Raw genomic sequence first — 17,317 nt, 5'->3', positions numbered from 1 at the left:
CATGTTAGAACCTTTCTACACTCACATTTTATTTGAACTGCTGCTTATCTACCTAAAAGCTCTGATGTGCCTGACTGAATGTGAAAAACACAGTATTTTAGGATTAGTGTGACTTCTCATGCTTATGTGTTTATGAGTTATAACAGGTTTGTGTTCCTTTTTATTCATGTGTTCTCAGACTATGCTACTTTTGACTTTGAGCGTCATGCCAACCTGCTGCTGATCTTCACCTTCACCCTGTGTGAACGTACAGGGAAACTCTTGACAATCTCATTATAATCTTCCTGCCAAAACAAACAAACCACAGAACACACCCTTTCCTGAACAATAAGTCATAATGCAACTATCCTCTCCTCTGCAGCCTGCACTGCTGTAATACCAAACTGCCAAAGTTAGAGCGGGTTCAAAAGTAGTGCCACGGCAGCTGAGGGCATGAGCCGAGGTCAGGTGTTATCACATTCCTGATCACAGTATTGCTCTGCTCATCTGTTGCAGTTGTAGCTCATATGATGATTGGATACATTAATGGTTGTCCTGTAATTACCCTCCAAGTCTTGCAGCTCAACTTAGATACGATCTGTCATTCTTCTCATAACAATACAATAACATTTCCTTACAGCTGGAGGCCAAAAGTTCCAAATGTGTTTGAAGGAAAAGTTCAGCGTTTTGAGAAATACATTCATTTTCTTTCTAAGAGCCAGATTATTGGATGGAAATCAATCTCATATCTGTATGTTAGGACACGTTTAGCCTAGCTTAGCATAAAGACTATAGCTGCACTGATCTGATACTGATATTGATATTAGGTCTGATATTGTGACAATGGGCCTGATGTGTTATCTAGAAAGAAAAGCTAGGCTGGTGGGGTTCGTGGTGCTGTTAAATGCTTTTGCAGCTGGGTTGCTGCTGTTGTTTCAGTACAACGTGTACACTAACTTATAATACTATGTGAAGTTGTTTTGGATGCTATCTTTAGTAAACAGCTGCTGCCCCAGGGAGCACAGAGACCCAATAAGAGCGACTGGCTATTGTAGTTAACCTTGCTAAGAGAAAACTGCTCACGTGTAGCCTAACATGTAACACACACTTGGGACGTAATTAAATGCAATGCAACACAGAATTCAACAAAATCTCTCAACTATCTACTTTCAGATGCTTTTCCTTCTGGGATTACTTTCCTATCGTGCTCATGTCAGCATCACTCCACTTCCACTGAGCCTTTCAGTACAAAAATGTAAAGTCTGGGTATTTCTGTCAGTTACCTTAAAAAGTTGGATTTATTGGATTTTTTATTCCTGATGGGAACCTGCTGCGATCAGTCAACACTTGTAGGTTTACTTGACTCATTTAAAAAAAAGAAGCAGATACAGATAGAGACAGGCACAGGTTCTGATCTCTAACTCACTGTGACATCAGCCAGTTATTTGTCCAGATATACAATAGTTCTAGTGTTTGTGTGTCATTTAAAGCTCTCTGCTCCTCTACTTCTGGTGGCACTGCATATCTGTGACCAGAGTCCTAACAAACTGCTTCACAAAGGACATTACGGTATATTTTATTCTATTCTAAATGAATGACATACAGCACATTAATAGGTTAGTGTTAGAGGTGCTGGTAGGTATATTTTTGAACTGTGATGGAGCAATCTGGAGTGTTATTAACAAACAGAAGCCTGTCAACACAGAGAGCAGATCATGGTTAGACAATCTGAGGCAGAAAGTGGACAGGCTACATTAGCTGTGTGCTGTCCTGTATTGTTAATTACCAACATCACTGCACACAGGTCAGTGCTCTGATTCATTGTCTTACTTTTTTTATATATATAAATATATGTATACACACGATTAATTACTGGTGCTGTGTCATACATCTTAGTGTAATAGGCAGAGGGCTGGGTGATTGGAGTATTAATTAACTTTTTGTGTTAGAAAACACTTCACCTATGTAGAACAAAAACCTCATTCAATCACTTTCTTAGTATTTAATTAAAATGTGATTGTAATCATTCATTTGGACAACAGATTTATGTACACATATTAATATTAATAAACATTCTCAAGGAGCAGAATGACCACACCTATTTTTTCCTGATCCAGACACAGTGAGGTATCAGACAGAGATCACATGTTAATAACAGGTGGAAACTGAGTCACTGTTGTAAAATCAGTGAATTGAGTTTTAACCTGAAAAACATGTTGGGTCTTACCTTGATTTTACAACTGAGCTGCATACATTTCACGTCACTGTATTGTCTTTCTAGTCTCTACTGTCTTTTTACATGTCTGTGCTTTTGATTATTCGTCAGTCTTTAGTACCTTGTAATGTGCTCAAACTAACCAGAAGTTGAATGTAGTGACTGAGCAGTGTTGCTTGGTCCGGTCCAGACACAGAGAGTTAAACAGTATCACCCATCTCAACTTACAGAGCTGAAGTCTGCAAAACCCGAGTCTTTAGGTTCTTTACTTGATGCTGATGGAGCAAAAGGGTCTTTGCCACTAAACGGGTCTCCCAGGCCCTTTTTGTTACTCTGAAACGGATCAATGGTATCGCCGCCGAACGGCTGGAAGGGGTCACATGGTTTGGAAGGATCAGCTGGGCAGGACATGTTCACTGGCGTACTCTTACCTGAAGATGTAAAAAGACAGAGATGAAACATTTTCTGTATTTTCACACCGCCTTAATAAATGCTTACTAGACAAAAACAGGAACAGACAACCTGTTCACACCACTCATGTGACTCTGACATGTGACACTTTGACAAGTGACTGCAAAGTAAAAGCAAGATTGAAATTTGAATTGGGGAGACGTTTCTTTAAAAGATCACTGAAGACAAAAAGGTGCACAGAGAAGCTGCTTCTGAGAGAGCAAATAAATCCCCTGCTTTGTAGTAAAGACATGCTGAGAGAAGCAAAAAGGGAGGGGAAAAAAGCAGACATGTGAGAAGCTTCAGGTCTCACGTATCTCCAGAGGAGGCTGTAAATAGATGTAAGTGCATGTTTTACTGATCGCAAAGAGATTCAATGACTCATCACTGCAGCTCAAATGAGTATTTCTCACCTAAGTTAGCTTAGGTTGTACAATTTTTAACACAGGATAGGATTTGATGTCTCCTGGATTCAAACACAGTTATTCTAAATTATGTGCTTCTCATAGTTCTGCCCACGCCCTGCTTCACCTCAGTTGGCACATCAAAGAACACTTAACAACTTTTGAAAGCCACACTAGTTTCACCTCGACACGCCGCACACCAAAACAACTCATATCGACACTAATCTTCTTTTACGTTATCATCAAATACAGTGCTACATCCTCCCGAGAAAGGAAATATATCAAAACAGCTGTCAAGGTGTAGGAAAAAACATGTAGTGAAAGACAACACCCAATGGGCCAAAACCAAAAGTGATACCCCTCCAACCATGGAACCATTCTCAACGGTTTCCTGGTAAAATCACTTTGTCGAGTTTCTGCCCACATTACCAACTGTTGGTTCACCGACTTACCAAGCATGAGAATACACTGAGGTTGCTCATATGATAGTCAATAATAAAAGTCAACATGGAAAATAACACCAAAGCAACTTGTAAAAACATTTAAAAAATACTTGAGTGACAAAGTTCATCCTTGATCCTGAAAACAGTTCAACAACTTAAAGACTGTGTAAAGTGAATTCAGACATTTTCTTCTAAACACATTAAATAGGTCATAAATGTATTTCAAAAAAAGGTGTAAAAAGCATTTCAACCATTTAGATTTGAATTGTGGAGCTAGGCTTCACAAACTGTGTTTCAAGATTTCTGGTTGAGGTGACTTTGATTGACAGGTGACACTTGGTAGGGGGTGGGGTTTGTGGACCTTGAGTTCAGATTATTTTGTCATAATTGATGATACCTTCAAATGTCTGGTTGTATGATAAAGAGTCCAAAACAGCACATTATCTGAGTGGACTTCATTCATTATCAGTGTAGTTGCACATTCATTTCATTGTTTTGATCGTGTAGAAAATAGTGTTAAATAGAACTGAATAAAGGAAAATATCAAAACTAAACATGCAGAGATTGCCAGCCAGAGGACCCTTCTGCATGTTATACCCCTCTCTCATCCCTCGTTTCCTGTCTCACCATACCAACTCCCAAATCCAAACAAAATGCCAAAAAAAGTTAAAATGCAAGGCGTTTTGTGAGGTCACAGTGATCTTTGACCACCAAATTCTAATCAGTTCATTCCTCAAATTCCTTCAAGGGATACAAAATGTGCTTGTCATATAATTTTAAGTATTTTATGATCTCTTATTTAAGCCATTAAAGTCAGACATGTAGACTGTAAAATACACATTTTGTTTGCCTGAGTGAGGCTGCAGAAATACATGCAGATCATTACATGAACAAGATCACAAGTGTAATCTTGTAATGGCAGCTTTTCTTATCAGTGGAGACTTGAAGCTGGGTCTGGCAGAGGATCGTGGGAAAGTTAAGACATTATTTTGTTTGTATAGGTGTTAAACCACAGGACCAGTCAAACCGTTGTCGTACACATACGCATTTAGTCCTCTTACCCTGATAACCCAGCGATCAGGGTGAGCAGTTCATTTCACACTCCACGCCGAGCAAAGCCGCATGCCTGGCAATCAGTTTTTTCCTCTTTCAGTAAACTGCACATGCACGCGTACACACACACACTTGAGAAACCACAATCATGAACTCCACCCTGTTTTAAAATAATCCACTACATTAAGTGGCATCTAATTTTAATGTCTACCACAGAATTGAACATGCAGCATGCAGAGTTGATTTTCTCTAGCAAGATGTTCTCAATTATGCTTGTTGGTTTGCAGCTGCACTGTTTTAAATATACCCCATTCACACCTGATCAGGTGATATGAGAAAGCAACAGGGTGTGTGTGTGTGTGTGTGTGTGTGTGTACAGTATGTGTGACATAGAATAAATTATAAAATGTTAAAAATCTAAATGAATTATTTGGAGGAAGAAGCTGGAAACAATGCTGGCATTCACCCACTGCACACAGCCTGCAGCCTGACCTTCTTTGAACCGCTCACCCTCGTCTACACACACACACACACACAAAGGGAAGAGAGGAAGCGAGTTAGGGTGTGTCTGCAAACAACAGGCCAGCAAACCACACATCATCACTCTTACAACATCACCTTCACATTTGCCTACAGAAAAAACAGCAGAGCGGCAGTTTAAGAATCATAATACAAAATCTGTCTAAAAATCGTGCGAGGGTGACCGTCAGGTTTGTCCCTGGTTGTTACTGCAGAGTGAACGGTAGAGATATGCCTCGCAGTCTGACAGCTGGAGTCTTGATTGTTCTTGAAGAAATGAAAAGAGTGGCATCAAAGTAGTAGCAGACTTCTCTCTGGTTCCCCCAACAACAGCTGAGTCAGCTCGCTGGTGGTATCATGCAAATAACCGTGGTGCATACTGGGTAAACACCAAGTCTGGAAGGATAATACCTCACCAAAACATCCTGAAGAATTATTTCTTGTGAGCTGTGTACAAATTCCACTCTTCAGTCTTCATCTGAGCATATTTTGAGTGTGTTAGTTACAAAATGAAGTATACTCAAAAGACTCGGTGTGCAGCTTTATTTTTGGAGTTTACTGATGTACACTACTGTTCCACAATGCAATGCATGACAGAGAAAAAGATACTGGAAGATCTGTCATGTTGCATTTCTTCTTGTAAACAACAAACAATTAAGTACATTGACTAACTGCAAAAACAGAACACTATGGTAATGAGTAGAGTACTTGCTATCACTGGGGTGTGGCTCATTTCCTGTAGATTCAGATTAAGTGATTATGACACTACACTCTTTACTGCTTAGGTTAACATTATATAACACAGACCTCTGGCAACACATGCACTCTATTCTATTTTATTACAATGTATCAAATCATTTCTATTTTACATTACAATGCATAAAGCAACAACGTGCAGTACACACAAAATCATACATTTAAAGGCAAATTGTGCACTTCCTGTTGGATTTAGGTCAGGGGTGTCAGCGCGTGATTTGTAGGTCTTGATAAGACAAATAATTGAATTATGGGTTGATCTTTCTACGACATTCCTACCAGGCGTAGTGGCCGTTTTAGTGATTCTAGGTGGCGCTAGAGAGTTTGACGTTGTTTGTTTTTCCACTTTATTGACCTGATGTGCGTTCCAAATTTGGTGAGTTTTTAAGCATGTTTAGGGGGTCAAATTGAGGCTCAAAGAGGCGGTAGAATAATAATAAACGATACAATAACAATAGGATCCTTGCCTGCAGACCAGGGCAGGACTCGCCTCAGTCTCTAAAAAAAAGCAACGACAAAGAAAAAAAAAGTAACACAACACACCCATGCATAAAAACATATGAACAGCCTACACAAACCACACACACAAGATTCCACTTCTGTGTTGCAAGGACACTCCTTGACATAGATATACATTCCATATCCTCTTATCCTAACCTTAACCATCACAACTAAATGTCCTGGTCCTGTCCAACCCTAATCTGGACCTAAACTCAACTTAAAACCAGGTCTTAACCCTCAATCAGCACTCTGAAGGTGTGTCCCAAAACCAGGACCAGTCTAAATGTCCACACCCAGTGTGTCAAGGTTTAAAACTCAAACCGATCCTCACCAAGCTAGCACACACACACACACACACACACACACACACACACACACACACACACACACACACACACACACACAATCTAACTGCCTTCTTGATGGATACCTCTTCAGCTTGTACTAAACAGCAATAGTTTGTTTTTCTGTGGTCTAATTGCTACAATACAATTGAACACACTGGCAGTTCAAGAGAACTTTAACACCTTCCAGTCTGAACCTTAAGTGCTTAGTAGGTTTTTCTTCAGAATTATCCTCTGCAACAGAAGAAGAGAAAGAGCTGTGTATTTGTAGAAGTGTCTGAAGAGACAGAACTAAAGATGTCAGCACTAGATTCACTGTGTAAAATGATAGGACATATGATCTATGATATATGATACAATATTATATGATGCCTTAATTCAGTTTTATCATAGATTTTCTATGGTTAAAATGATCCACTGGTGTGAGATTGAATTAACAGTGGATCAAACACCAACTGCTTATTGAGAAATACAAACTGAAAACTGACAAAACACACTACTGTCAAAATTACAAGCTACAATATGAGTAACTGTGCACATCTCTGTGCCACTGTTGCTTAAGAGTCTGAATTGAAATAAACAACATAGGATATACAGTGTGTGACAGCAGTGGTTTTTATCTGTTCTCTGCCCACAATGACATTCTTTCCTGTTGACAAATGAGAGCACAGTTTAAGACTGAGCTCTCTACGTTGAAAAAAACAAAAAATTCTCTGGGTACAGAGGAGGCAACTGCTTGCCATTGTACACTGCAAAAAGTGTAACTCACAGGAGTTATAATGGAAAATTATATTCTTCTATTCTGAGCTTCAATCTTTTTCTTCTTGAAGAAAACATCTCTGCACCTGAATATGTGACAGATACACTGAGGAAAAGCACAGCCTGAATAAAAATGTTTATTTTCATTTGTATTCATGTAGACAATGGCTAAAATTCATAGAGACAAATCCACACACACACTGCATGGTGAGCAGGTTTACCCTTGTTAGCTTGTTCTACAGGCTACCTCAAATACACACTGACAGATTTACCTGACATTTGAAACCCTCAACCACATGAGCCAGTTTTGCAAGACCTGACAATTTGCCAGACCTGTATGTAGGAGCAGATCCTGTTGGGCAGAGAGCAAACAGCAATAGTACCTACTGTAGTTAGGATGGAACAGCAGCTTTCAGCTATAGTCTTAACCAAACATCAACCCATGTTTGTAGCTGGGTGGCATTGCTTTACTGTCTGCTGTATAGTCACTGATTGACAGCTTTGATTGACAGGTGGTGTTCCTCATAACTCAGGGACTTGCACTGAGTCGGACAACTAGTAGCTAATGTTAACCCATGTGATACTTTAGCTTGGGTCTGAGGTAGTGGGGGATTGTTTCCAGGGTGTGAAATGAACCTCACACTCCTTATTTGGAAGGTCTTGGCTACAAATGGAAAACATAGCGCCAACCATAAGCTACAACTCTGGGATTCAAACTGGCTCCAGTGTAAACGGGTGTCGTCACAGCTTGTTAAGTCTATCTTTATATACAGTCTATGGTCTAAACACACACACTGATCTTCCCAAAACTCCTCTCCAATACAAACAAGCTTGAGAGTCCCTGCCTCTGTGTCTGTGGAAGTGACGACAGTGTGTGTGTTTGTGTTTGTGTGTGTGTGTGTGTGTGTGTGTGGGGGGGGGGGGGGGGTATCTGTGGTTAGGGTTCAGAGTTGGTTAGCCTGCAGTGTGACACTCACCACTGGGTGGTTTGGGTCTTGGTGGAACACTTTTTTTTGGTGGCAGAGCTGGTGTGTCATTCTTCCTGCTGAATGGATCGTCCACAAACACCGACTGAGAAAAAAAGTGGGGTTGTAGTTTATTAACACGGAACAGTAACAATAAATCAATATACTATCATCTGTCTAGCAGGCACTAATTACACAGCTGTCCAAGAGGAGCTGAACAGATAATAATGTTGTTAAAGTACAGGTTCAGCCAGGTTTTCCTCTCTGTAATCATTCCTCCTGTTCACACCGACTATTGGAAGATTTCTTTCAAATGTGCTTTCAATGGAAGTGATGGAGGACTAAATCCACAGTGTGTCCACACACTCATTTAAAGTAGATGATCAGCTTCTATTGAGCTTCATCAGTGTGAGTTATTCATATCAAGTGATATCTGACACATTTACAGTCTTTTTAGCATCAAATTCCCTCTTAGTGTTTCCTGTTGAGCTGTGGTGGAAGTATAGTAACAAAAAGACTTTGGAACAAAAAACACTGTAATGTTGAAACATAGAAGATGAAGATTTGACTCATTTGGACTGAAGATACATTTTTAAACACATTATTACACAGAAGGAGGACTGTGGATTTAGTCCTCCATCACTTCCATTGTAAGTGTACTATGAATGATCTTCTAATGGTCAGTATGAACAGGAGGAATCATTACAGCAAGAAAAACAGGTTTCAGTGTATATTTAGGCACCTGACTGTTGTTTTAAGACATTGAAATATTGTGAATCCATCATGTAAGCGACATTTAGTATCACTTGTATCCAATGGGAGGCTACTGGATAATACAGCGCTGCTTGAAATTTTGTGAACCCTTTAGAATGAGCTAAATTTCTGCTGTGTGTGTTTATTTATTGAGAAAAATGATCCAGTCTTATATAGTTGTGTGTGTTGCAAACGTTTGTGATTCTCTAGGATCTCTAGGATTTATTTAACAGGTTTGTGGAAGTGTTCCACAAAAAAATGGTTAGAGCAGAAGAAAGTTCATTGAACAGCTGAGTCAAAGTCCTGACTGTAATCCTATAGAAATTAGTTCTTCTGTGAGGAGGAATGGGCTAAAATTCCTCCAAGTTGATATGCAGGGCTGATAAACAGTTACAGGAAACATTTGGTTGAAGTTATTGCTGCAAATGGGTACCAGTTACTGGAAACAAGGGTTCACATACTTTTGCCTCACACAACTATGTAAGATTCATTTTAATGTTCTTGTCTCATTTGTTTAGTTGGGTTCTACTTATCTAGCTTCAGGACTGTAACAATTGGATCATGTTTTAGCCCATATTTATGCAGATATAGAGGAAATTGTAAAGGGTTCACATACTCAAGCAGCACTGTATATGTATCTATCTGCACACCCCAGGCTACAAAAAAGACAAGTGTGTGTTCAGGGTGAGTTGTGGCCCCTGGTACCTTGGTAGTACTCTGGTAGTCTGGCAGCCAGCTGGCCCGGCCTTCAAAGGGGTCTCTGCTTTTCGACATGTGGCTGAAGTCTGCAAATCCAGCCGAGCTGTTACTGCTGCTGCTGAACGAACTGCTGCCGAATGGATCCAACGTGCCAAACAGGTCTGAAAATGACACAGATTTAGATCTATGGTTTGATTTCAGGTCAAACCTCACCTCATTAATATGTGAAGAAGCAAAAATATTAGATAGACGTAACAAAACAGTCAAATCCATGCAGAGGAAATGCTTCAAGCACACCCACTGAACCAGGTTTTAAGTGTCAGCCAATAATATACCAGTCACCAATATATTGTGCTAAAACCAACATTGTAACCTAGATAGGCTCAAGTTCCTCCAATCAATGTAGCACTCAAGCTAACCCACAGCACCATAAAAAGAATGTAACTACCACTAGCAGACATCAAATAAGACATTACTAAACTGATGTCAGTCTGAGCTCCAATATGAAGATATCTATTATGGGATGAAATACATTTGCATACCATTTTGGCAATACTGGATACTACAGCGTTTGATTGTTGGTTCATTTTAGAGACCAAACATGTTGATGTCAGTGAATAAGAATGAAATCATACCTGGTCCTTTGGGTTTTGGGTTGCTTGAAGAGAAAGGATCATTGCTTGTGAAATGACCTGTTTGTTGCTGGAGGAAAAAGAAGATGCATCCTGTTATAGTTTCTTCTGCCAGTCTGTCCAAACAGCAAATATTCCTAAGGATGTTGAATTCTCAAAACTCTTCATAATCTTCATCCAATCAGTCAAATCACATACTGGTGTGTGAAATAAAATCCTAAATTCACACATAATCTTTTAATGGAGATCTAAAATGTAAACATTTTAGGCAGCATGGCTACTTACACCAGGACATCCATTTTTATCCACATCACACTTACTATATTATTCTACCACATCAAACACTTTAATACATTTTTTTTAGGAATACAGACCACTGGTATTCTTACCAATATCTATCTGTTTGATAGTCGCTGCACTACAGACTGATGAAACTCACATTGTCCAACAGATATTGGAATAAAATTGGGCAACTTTTCCCTCTATAGATTTGACCACTTTACATTCACAGTGTTTTTTTTGTACTGTCTAATCAGCGTCTCCACTAATTCATTGTATGAAGGGAAAGGAAAACTGTTAAACTAAGCAGTGAAAGTGAATGCTTTTGAAGTGGTGATCACTGAATCTCTGCATTTGAGGTCTTGGAATACTGTTAGTTACCAGAAATCAAGAGCCTCTAACAGCAACAAAACAATTACATGGAATTTAAAAAAAAAGATACACTTTCCACAGCAAAATATAAATACCAACAGCAGGTGCTGGGCATTAAGACATTCTATTGTCTGTCAGACCTTTAACGAAATGATACGTGCATATGTGGAGGTGGGTGTGGTTTGGGCAGTCAGCTGTAGCAGAGAGAGGCTCTGCTGGCTCAGCAGGAGCAGCACCAGATGAGTTGATTAGCTCAGCTGGGCTGAGATGACTAATCAAGCTCTCTTTGTCTCTACAGTGATGGCTGGACTGAGTCAGTGTAGCAAAAAGAAGATGTAAAATGTAAAAAGAAGAGAGCAAAGTTTATGTTTGAGTTTGGTGTTTTAAGTTTGTAGTGTTGGTGGAGACAGGACTGGGCTTCAGGCAGCAGCACACAGGGGCTCCACGGTTAATTAGTTGTCAAATAAAAAGTGTAAAAATTCCATGTTCCTGCCTATAATCAACAAGAAGTACCTTGGAAGGTAACGTGGCACTTTTACTGAAGGGGTCTGGAGTGGAGAAGGGATCCATCTTTGTGGTCTTCTTGAAGAAATCTTCTGATGAAGCCTTGAATGGATCAGTCTCTTTAAAGGGGTCTCCTCCAAAAGGATCTGCACCACAAATTAGAACAACTTCAGCTACTGAATGTCTGACTGTAGACTACCTACACATCCCCCTCTTCATGGCTCATACAGATACCACTGCTTCCTGTTTGGGATCATTATTTGTGTTTGATAGTCTACAGAATTTCCATAATGAATGAATGGAATAATGAATTCCACTTCATTAAAACTTTCAAATTTAGACGCACTCTTTCTCCCTCACTGGAAAATCAACAATGTTTGCAATATTTGTCATTTTAAAAATGACTGATTAAAAGGTGAGCACAGAGAAACCTCCTTCCTTAAGCAGATTAATGTAAAAAAAAAAAAAAAAGAAGAAGAAAAAAGTGAACTGCGAACACATCATTCTACAGTGAAGAGAACACCACCACAGTGAAGGAAAAAGAGGAAATACACACAGGCGGGGGAGTTAACCAGACCACACAACCAGGGACTGTGCTCTGACTTCAAATGACAGATGCCAATTTGTACTTATGATCAGCAGTATAATGGGTTTTGCTATGACGTGTCTGGCCTTGCAGGTTAAAATGTTGAATTCATAAAAACTGACAAGCTTGCAAATTTCAGTGTGTGGGCAGCCTCTGCTTTTCCTTAGTTGAAGCTTTCTGTCCTGCACTCGTAACCTACTAAGGTTGGATGTGCACACACCTTCTTTTGCTTTGAAATGCAGTCAGCCATTGTTTTCCTAAGGAGGGGACAAAGATGCCAAACCACACAGTCCATTGTTTGGTAATGACATTTCAATGTGCAACCAAAAAGATGACAGCTGTCCATGATGAGACTTGAAATGGAAATATTATGAAGTGCAGAGACCCTTAAGCATTCTTTTTTTCTGGGTTGTGATCCACCCAAGGATTGTTCAAAGTCACCAGGAAGTCACCAATAGACAGTTCTTAGGCAACAGTAGTTAAGGATTATGTTTTAGTAACAGCTTCACTGCACTATCACATCTGTCATATTTATTCCACTCCTGCACCACAGTTTATCAGAATTTTGACCACATGTTGCCTTCATTCTTTCCTGAGTGAAGCATCAGCATTTATCTACTGTCAGTGCAATTATTAAATATTCCTCAGAACATTCTAAGGAAAATGATTTGAAATGTGAGGTTAGGGAGTAAGCAGCACAAGAGAAACTACTAACAGCAGTAGTTCCACTAGCCAGCTGTGGGCACACCTCCCTGTAAAGTGTGATTACCGTAAGAGGCACACTGCAGGTCATGACCCCAGCACTAGGTAAGAGACCAGAGTGACAGATGCCAGTGGGTTTTTTTTGTTCAAACCTCAGATAGCATCCAGATCTGACAGAGATGTTTTGCAGGATTAAATGTTTGCAGTCAAGATGGATATTATCTTTGGATTACATAGAAAACTTAACAAGTGCCTGGGTTTGCACTTTCTCACACATGAGAAAACCAAATCCAAGGTATGGAACAAACAAGTAATACTAGGCTGTGTAGAGCAGAGTAGAGGGCATGAGCCTGAGAAAGTCCATGTGATCACAGAGTACATCTGGGTGTGAAGTCTTACTTCTATCACTGATCTCAATCTACTGAGTGAAGTGAAACTCTACAATATCACTCAAGAGGGAAGTGTGACCAAAGTCACAGTTGCACACATGGCTGTTTCACACTTTACCATCAAAAGACAAGGCTGCCACCACAAGCACAAACTGCTCATGGATGTGTGACTGTTACTTCAGGGCTCAAAAGACATTTACATGGAATCTGGATTTATACTATTGTTTTTAGAAGGGATCAGAGTGGGATCGCTTTCTTGGGTTCGGAGGGAATACTGCACAGGCACTTTATTTATCAATATCATAGAAATGGATCTTAGAAATGGATGAGGTTTGTAAGTGTTTATAGTTATTGTTTTCTTAATTTAGTCTGATTAACTTTAGTATGTCAAGTTTTGTGTAGCTTATAAAAATGAGGATGATAATAGATGTGCTATTATCCAAACTTTTACTATATTCAATGCTGGTGTGATCAAGCCAAGTGAGTAAATATTAGGGATGGAACGGTCCACCAAATCCACGGTTCGGTTCATATCACGGTTTTGGGTTCTGTTCGGTTTATGTTGTTCTTTTCTGTTTTCTTAGTATTATAACACTAACCAAAAGTCATGTATCAAGGAAACTTTTAAATGAGTGCCTCAGATGAATGAACATTATTTTACACATACTGGCAGTGTGATCACAGGCAGGGGTCTGGGATTCCCCCCAAAGAAACACATCATCAGGAGGGATTCCTACCTGACCCTAACTGAAGGAGGAAAAAATTATTTTTTAAATATTAACAAAATAAAGAGCTGTCATATGAAGACCATCGTACATGCTCCATAATACATTCATTAGTCTGATGAAGTTAATAGAAATGTCCCATGCTACTTTGTTTTTCTGCGTCAGTTATTTGTATTAATGTGCATTGAGTTATTAACAGCGGCTGCTGCATGTCTCCTGTTCAAATGGACCAATGTGCCTAACAAAACAAGCCAAAACATAACTTCTCTCTCAGGTCAGTAGCTGCTGGTGCTTGTACTGTTGGAAAGCTTGACATGGAGCAAAAGCCTCCATCCTCCATCAGTCCCACATATAATAATGTAACACCTCCATCCTCCATCAGTCCCACATATAATAATGTAAAGCCTCCATCCTCCATCAGTCCCACATATAATAATGTAACGCCCCCATCCTCGATCAGTCCCACATATAATAATGTAACACCTCCATCCTCCATCAGTCCCACATATAATAATGTAACACCTCCAGCCTCCAACCGTGACAACTGTACCAATTTTGTTTTTATGAACCGTTCCACCCCGAGTAAATATTATGTCAGGGTTGTGAGTCTGCTTGTCAGCTTGTTTTATACATGTCATTAATGGATTATTTATAGCAGTAAGCTCACAAGAACATATAGTGGTATAACATATAGATAGTATAAGAAAAACATGCCTGAGTTCTGCTCCCCCATGTAAGTGCCTGTGGATGCTGATGGCTGCTTTGCAAAAGGGTCATTTTGGAAAGGGTCACCTACAGTACAGGAGAGGAATGAAGCAGAGAGGGAAGCAAAGTAGAGGAGTGGAGGGAGATACAGACGACAGTCAGAGAACAACACAAGCTGGAAACAAATAAGCTGTCCAGAGGAAGGAAAACATAAGATAAATAGAATCAAGGAAGAGAAGAATAAATATCCTGAGGAGAAGAGAAAGACGATCACTGATAGAGATGGGGAATGAGAACCTTTGAAAGGGTCTGTTTTGAAGGGGTCTTCAGAGTGGAAGGGGTCAGTGTGAAGCTCCTGAGACTGGTTGTTGAACACGGATGGCTTCACTTTAAATGGGTCCTCCTGTGACAAAGAAAAGAAAAAGACAAAGATGATTTAGTTCATTTATTGGGTTTTACAAGTGGTCAACAGGGTTTCCTTTTCTGCACATTTAACTATATTATAGGTATATTAGCAGAGAGGGAAGAGCAGGAAGAAAACAAAGTGGAGGAGTGGAGGGAGACATGGACACATTCTGGAAACAAATAAGCTGTCCAGAGGACGGAAAACAGAAGATACATATGTTTGCATCCCTCTCCTTATTTTATATGCATTTATAGGAAAATATATAACAGACGTTGATCATGTTCCCTACTGGATTTGCTAAGGTCAAGCAATGCAACAGTCAGTTTTGGAGGAGAAATTCTGTGTTTCTGAAGACGAGGCGTAAAATGAGTGCGGAAGAGATTTATACAAGCCATACAGAAGGTTGGGGTGGAAGAAGAAACATGACTATAACTTTGTGCTACAGAAATCTAAAACCTGATTCTTAGAAAAAAAAAGAAAGTTATTATCATTGAACACAACAACCATTTGTTTTGAAGTGCAGGATTAATCTCGACATTTCATGTGTGATCATTTTCATCTTTACCTCTACATAAAGTGACTTAGTGATATTAGCATGTCACCAAGTTTCAACTATTACATTTAGGAATAGAAATTATGACTGAAACCAAAATTGTGACAAAAAGTATCCTTTCATAATCTTCCACTCAGCCTAAGTAGCAGGAATCAACGTTGAGAGCTACTTCTATGAGTGTATAGGGAGAGCAAAGTCTGCACTTATTACACCACCTGACTGCACACACCAATACACATACACACACTGCCCCCTTTCCATGAAGCTAGAATTTCACTTTAAAAACACAGAAGCAATTTTCATTATTTTGCAGTTTTCCCTTTTCTGTATGATCTCTGCTGCTCTTACTCAAAACCTTCTGGAGAGGAAGCCCTTGTCTGGACTGCCACATTCCTCTGTGTGTGTGTGTGTGTGTGTGTGTGTGTGTGTGTGTGTGTGTGTGTGTGTGTGTGTGTGTGTGTGTGTGTCTGTGTCTGTGTGTGTGTGTAAATACAGAGGTACTTTTCTTGGTGTGCCATGTATACTTCATTAACAGATCTCCACTGACCCCACTGTTGATCCCCAATATATAATGGTGTATTTACTGTGCTTATATGAAAACAATTGTCAACTATAATATTTCATATGTTTCAGTTATGTCAAACTGATTACTCTGAACTAAATGGAGACTGAACAGTGTCAAAACATTGGAACTTGTGTGAATTTGCTGAGGATAGAAATTGTGAATAACAACGTTTGCCAGGTGTGAGAGGGACTGAGCCAAGGTAATGATGTTATTACAACTAAACTGTGGGATTAGATCAGTGCGGGGGAACTCTTAAAGGCCTGAAGGCTCCGACTCTGCAGGGAACACAATGGAAAACATGAAGCGAAATAATAACCAGGCTTTTAGTAAAAGACAGCTCAGATGACTGAAGTGACAGCGAAGGATTTGGCCAGCTGCAGTATGCAAACTTACTCCTAATCTCTCGTCTAGATGATAATAGACCTCAACAAAGAGGAGGAGGAAGTGAGAGAAGTTATGTTAAGAGTCAGGAACATACAGAAGGATGATTGGGTCAAATACAGTCTAAAATGGTTGGTATAACTGTCTAATGGCATAACTGTCTAAATAATGTATAGTATTTAGTTATGTATACATTTAAAAAACATCATTAATGTCATGTTTTACAGCTTGATCACAGTTGAATGGATTTGGCTGGCAATTCTACGTGTATCTTATTGCCAACAAATCTCATGTGTAGATCCAAACCAACAGGAAGGAACATGTCATCCAGTAAGCAGTGAGGCTCAGTCACATGTTTTTAATCATTTGAATAAAAACAGAGGTCTATAAGATATATCCAAACATGAGATTTATTGACAATAAGGCAAATTGCCAGCTGCATGCTATCAAAAATATATAGGGACATAGATACATAGGTTACATATTTTTTAGCAACTGTCACTTACTACAATATCAGCCCATGGACACACACTGTCATTAAGAGTGTGTACTGCACTAACAGACAATGTTAAAGACTTAACTGTCTGTCTTTGAGAATCACAACAGTGTCCAGAGACTATCATCTACCTTGACAACAGCAAGAAAAACCTAAATGATTTTTGGTTAAATATTAATTTA

At 39.4% G+C, this 17,317-nt stretch overlaps 1 protein-coding gene across 3 annotated transcripts in view; it reads right to left on the bottom strand.

Annotated features, from left to right (window-relative positions):
* eps15l1a (epidermal growth factor receptor pathway substrate 15-like 1a) overlaps positions 1 to 17,317 on the bottom strand; it is a 54,080-nt gene that overhangs the window by 2,418 nt on the left and 34,345 nt on the right. For 2 of the 3 annotated variants that reach the window (XM_053322082.1, XM_053322083.1), the window contains exons 18-23: positions 15,032 to 15,137; positions 11,637 to 11,773; positions 10,476 to 10,542; positions 9,847 to 10,001; positions 8,401 to 8,494; positions 2,464 to 2,625 (exon numbers count right to left, since the gene is read on the bottom strand). In XM_053322082.1, coding sequence (XP_053178057.1) covers positions 2,464 to 2,625; positions 8,401 to 8,494; positions 9,847 to 10,001; positions 10,476 to 10,542; positions 11,637 to 11,773; positions 15,032 to 15,137 — 721 coding nt within the window. Of the gene's footprint in view, positions 1 to 2,463; positions 2,626 to 8,400; positions 8,495 to 9,846; positions 10,002 to 10,475; positions 10,543 to 11,636; positions 11,779 to 14,772; positions 14,822 to 15,031; positions 15,138 to 17,317 lie in introns of all 3 variants that reach the window. The other variant, XM_053322085.1, reaches the window with a different exon arrangement.

The sequence above is a fragment of the Scomber japonicus genome, chromosome 7, assembly GCF_027409825.1.
Source record: "Scomber japonicus isolate fScoJap1 chromosome 7, fScoJap1.pri, whole genome shotgun sequence".
NCBI classification, from domain to species: Eukaryota; Metazoa; Chordata; class Actinopteri; order Scombriformes; family Scombridae; genus Scomber; species Scomber japonicus.
The sequence above is the reverse complement of the archived record's forward strand: the minus strand, read 5'-3'. Positions and strand labels throughout refer to the sequence as shown.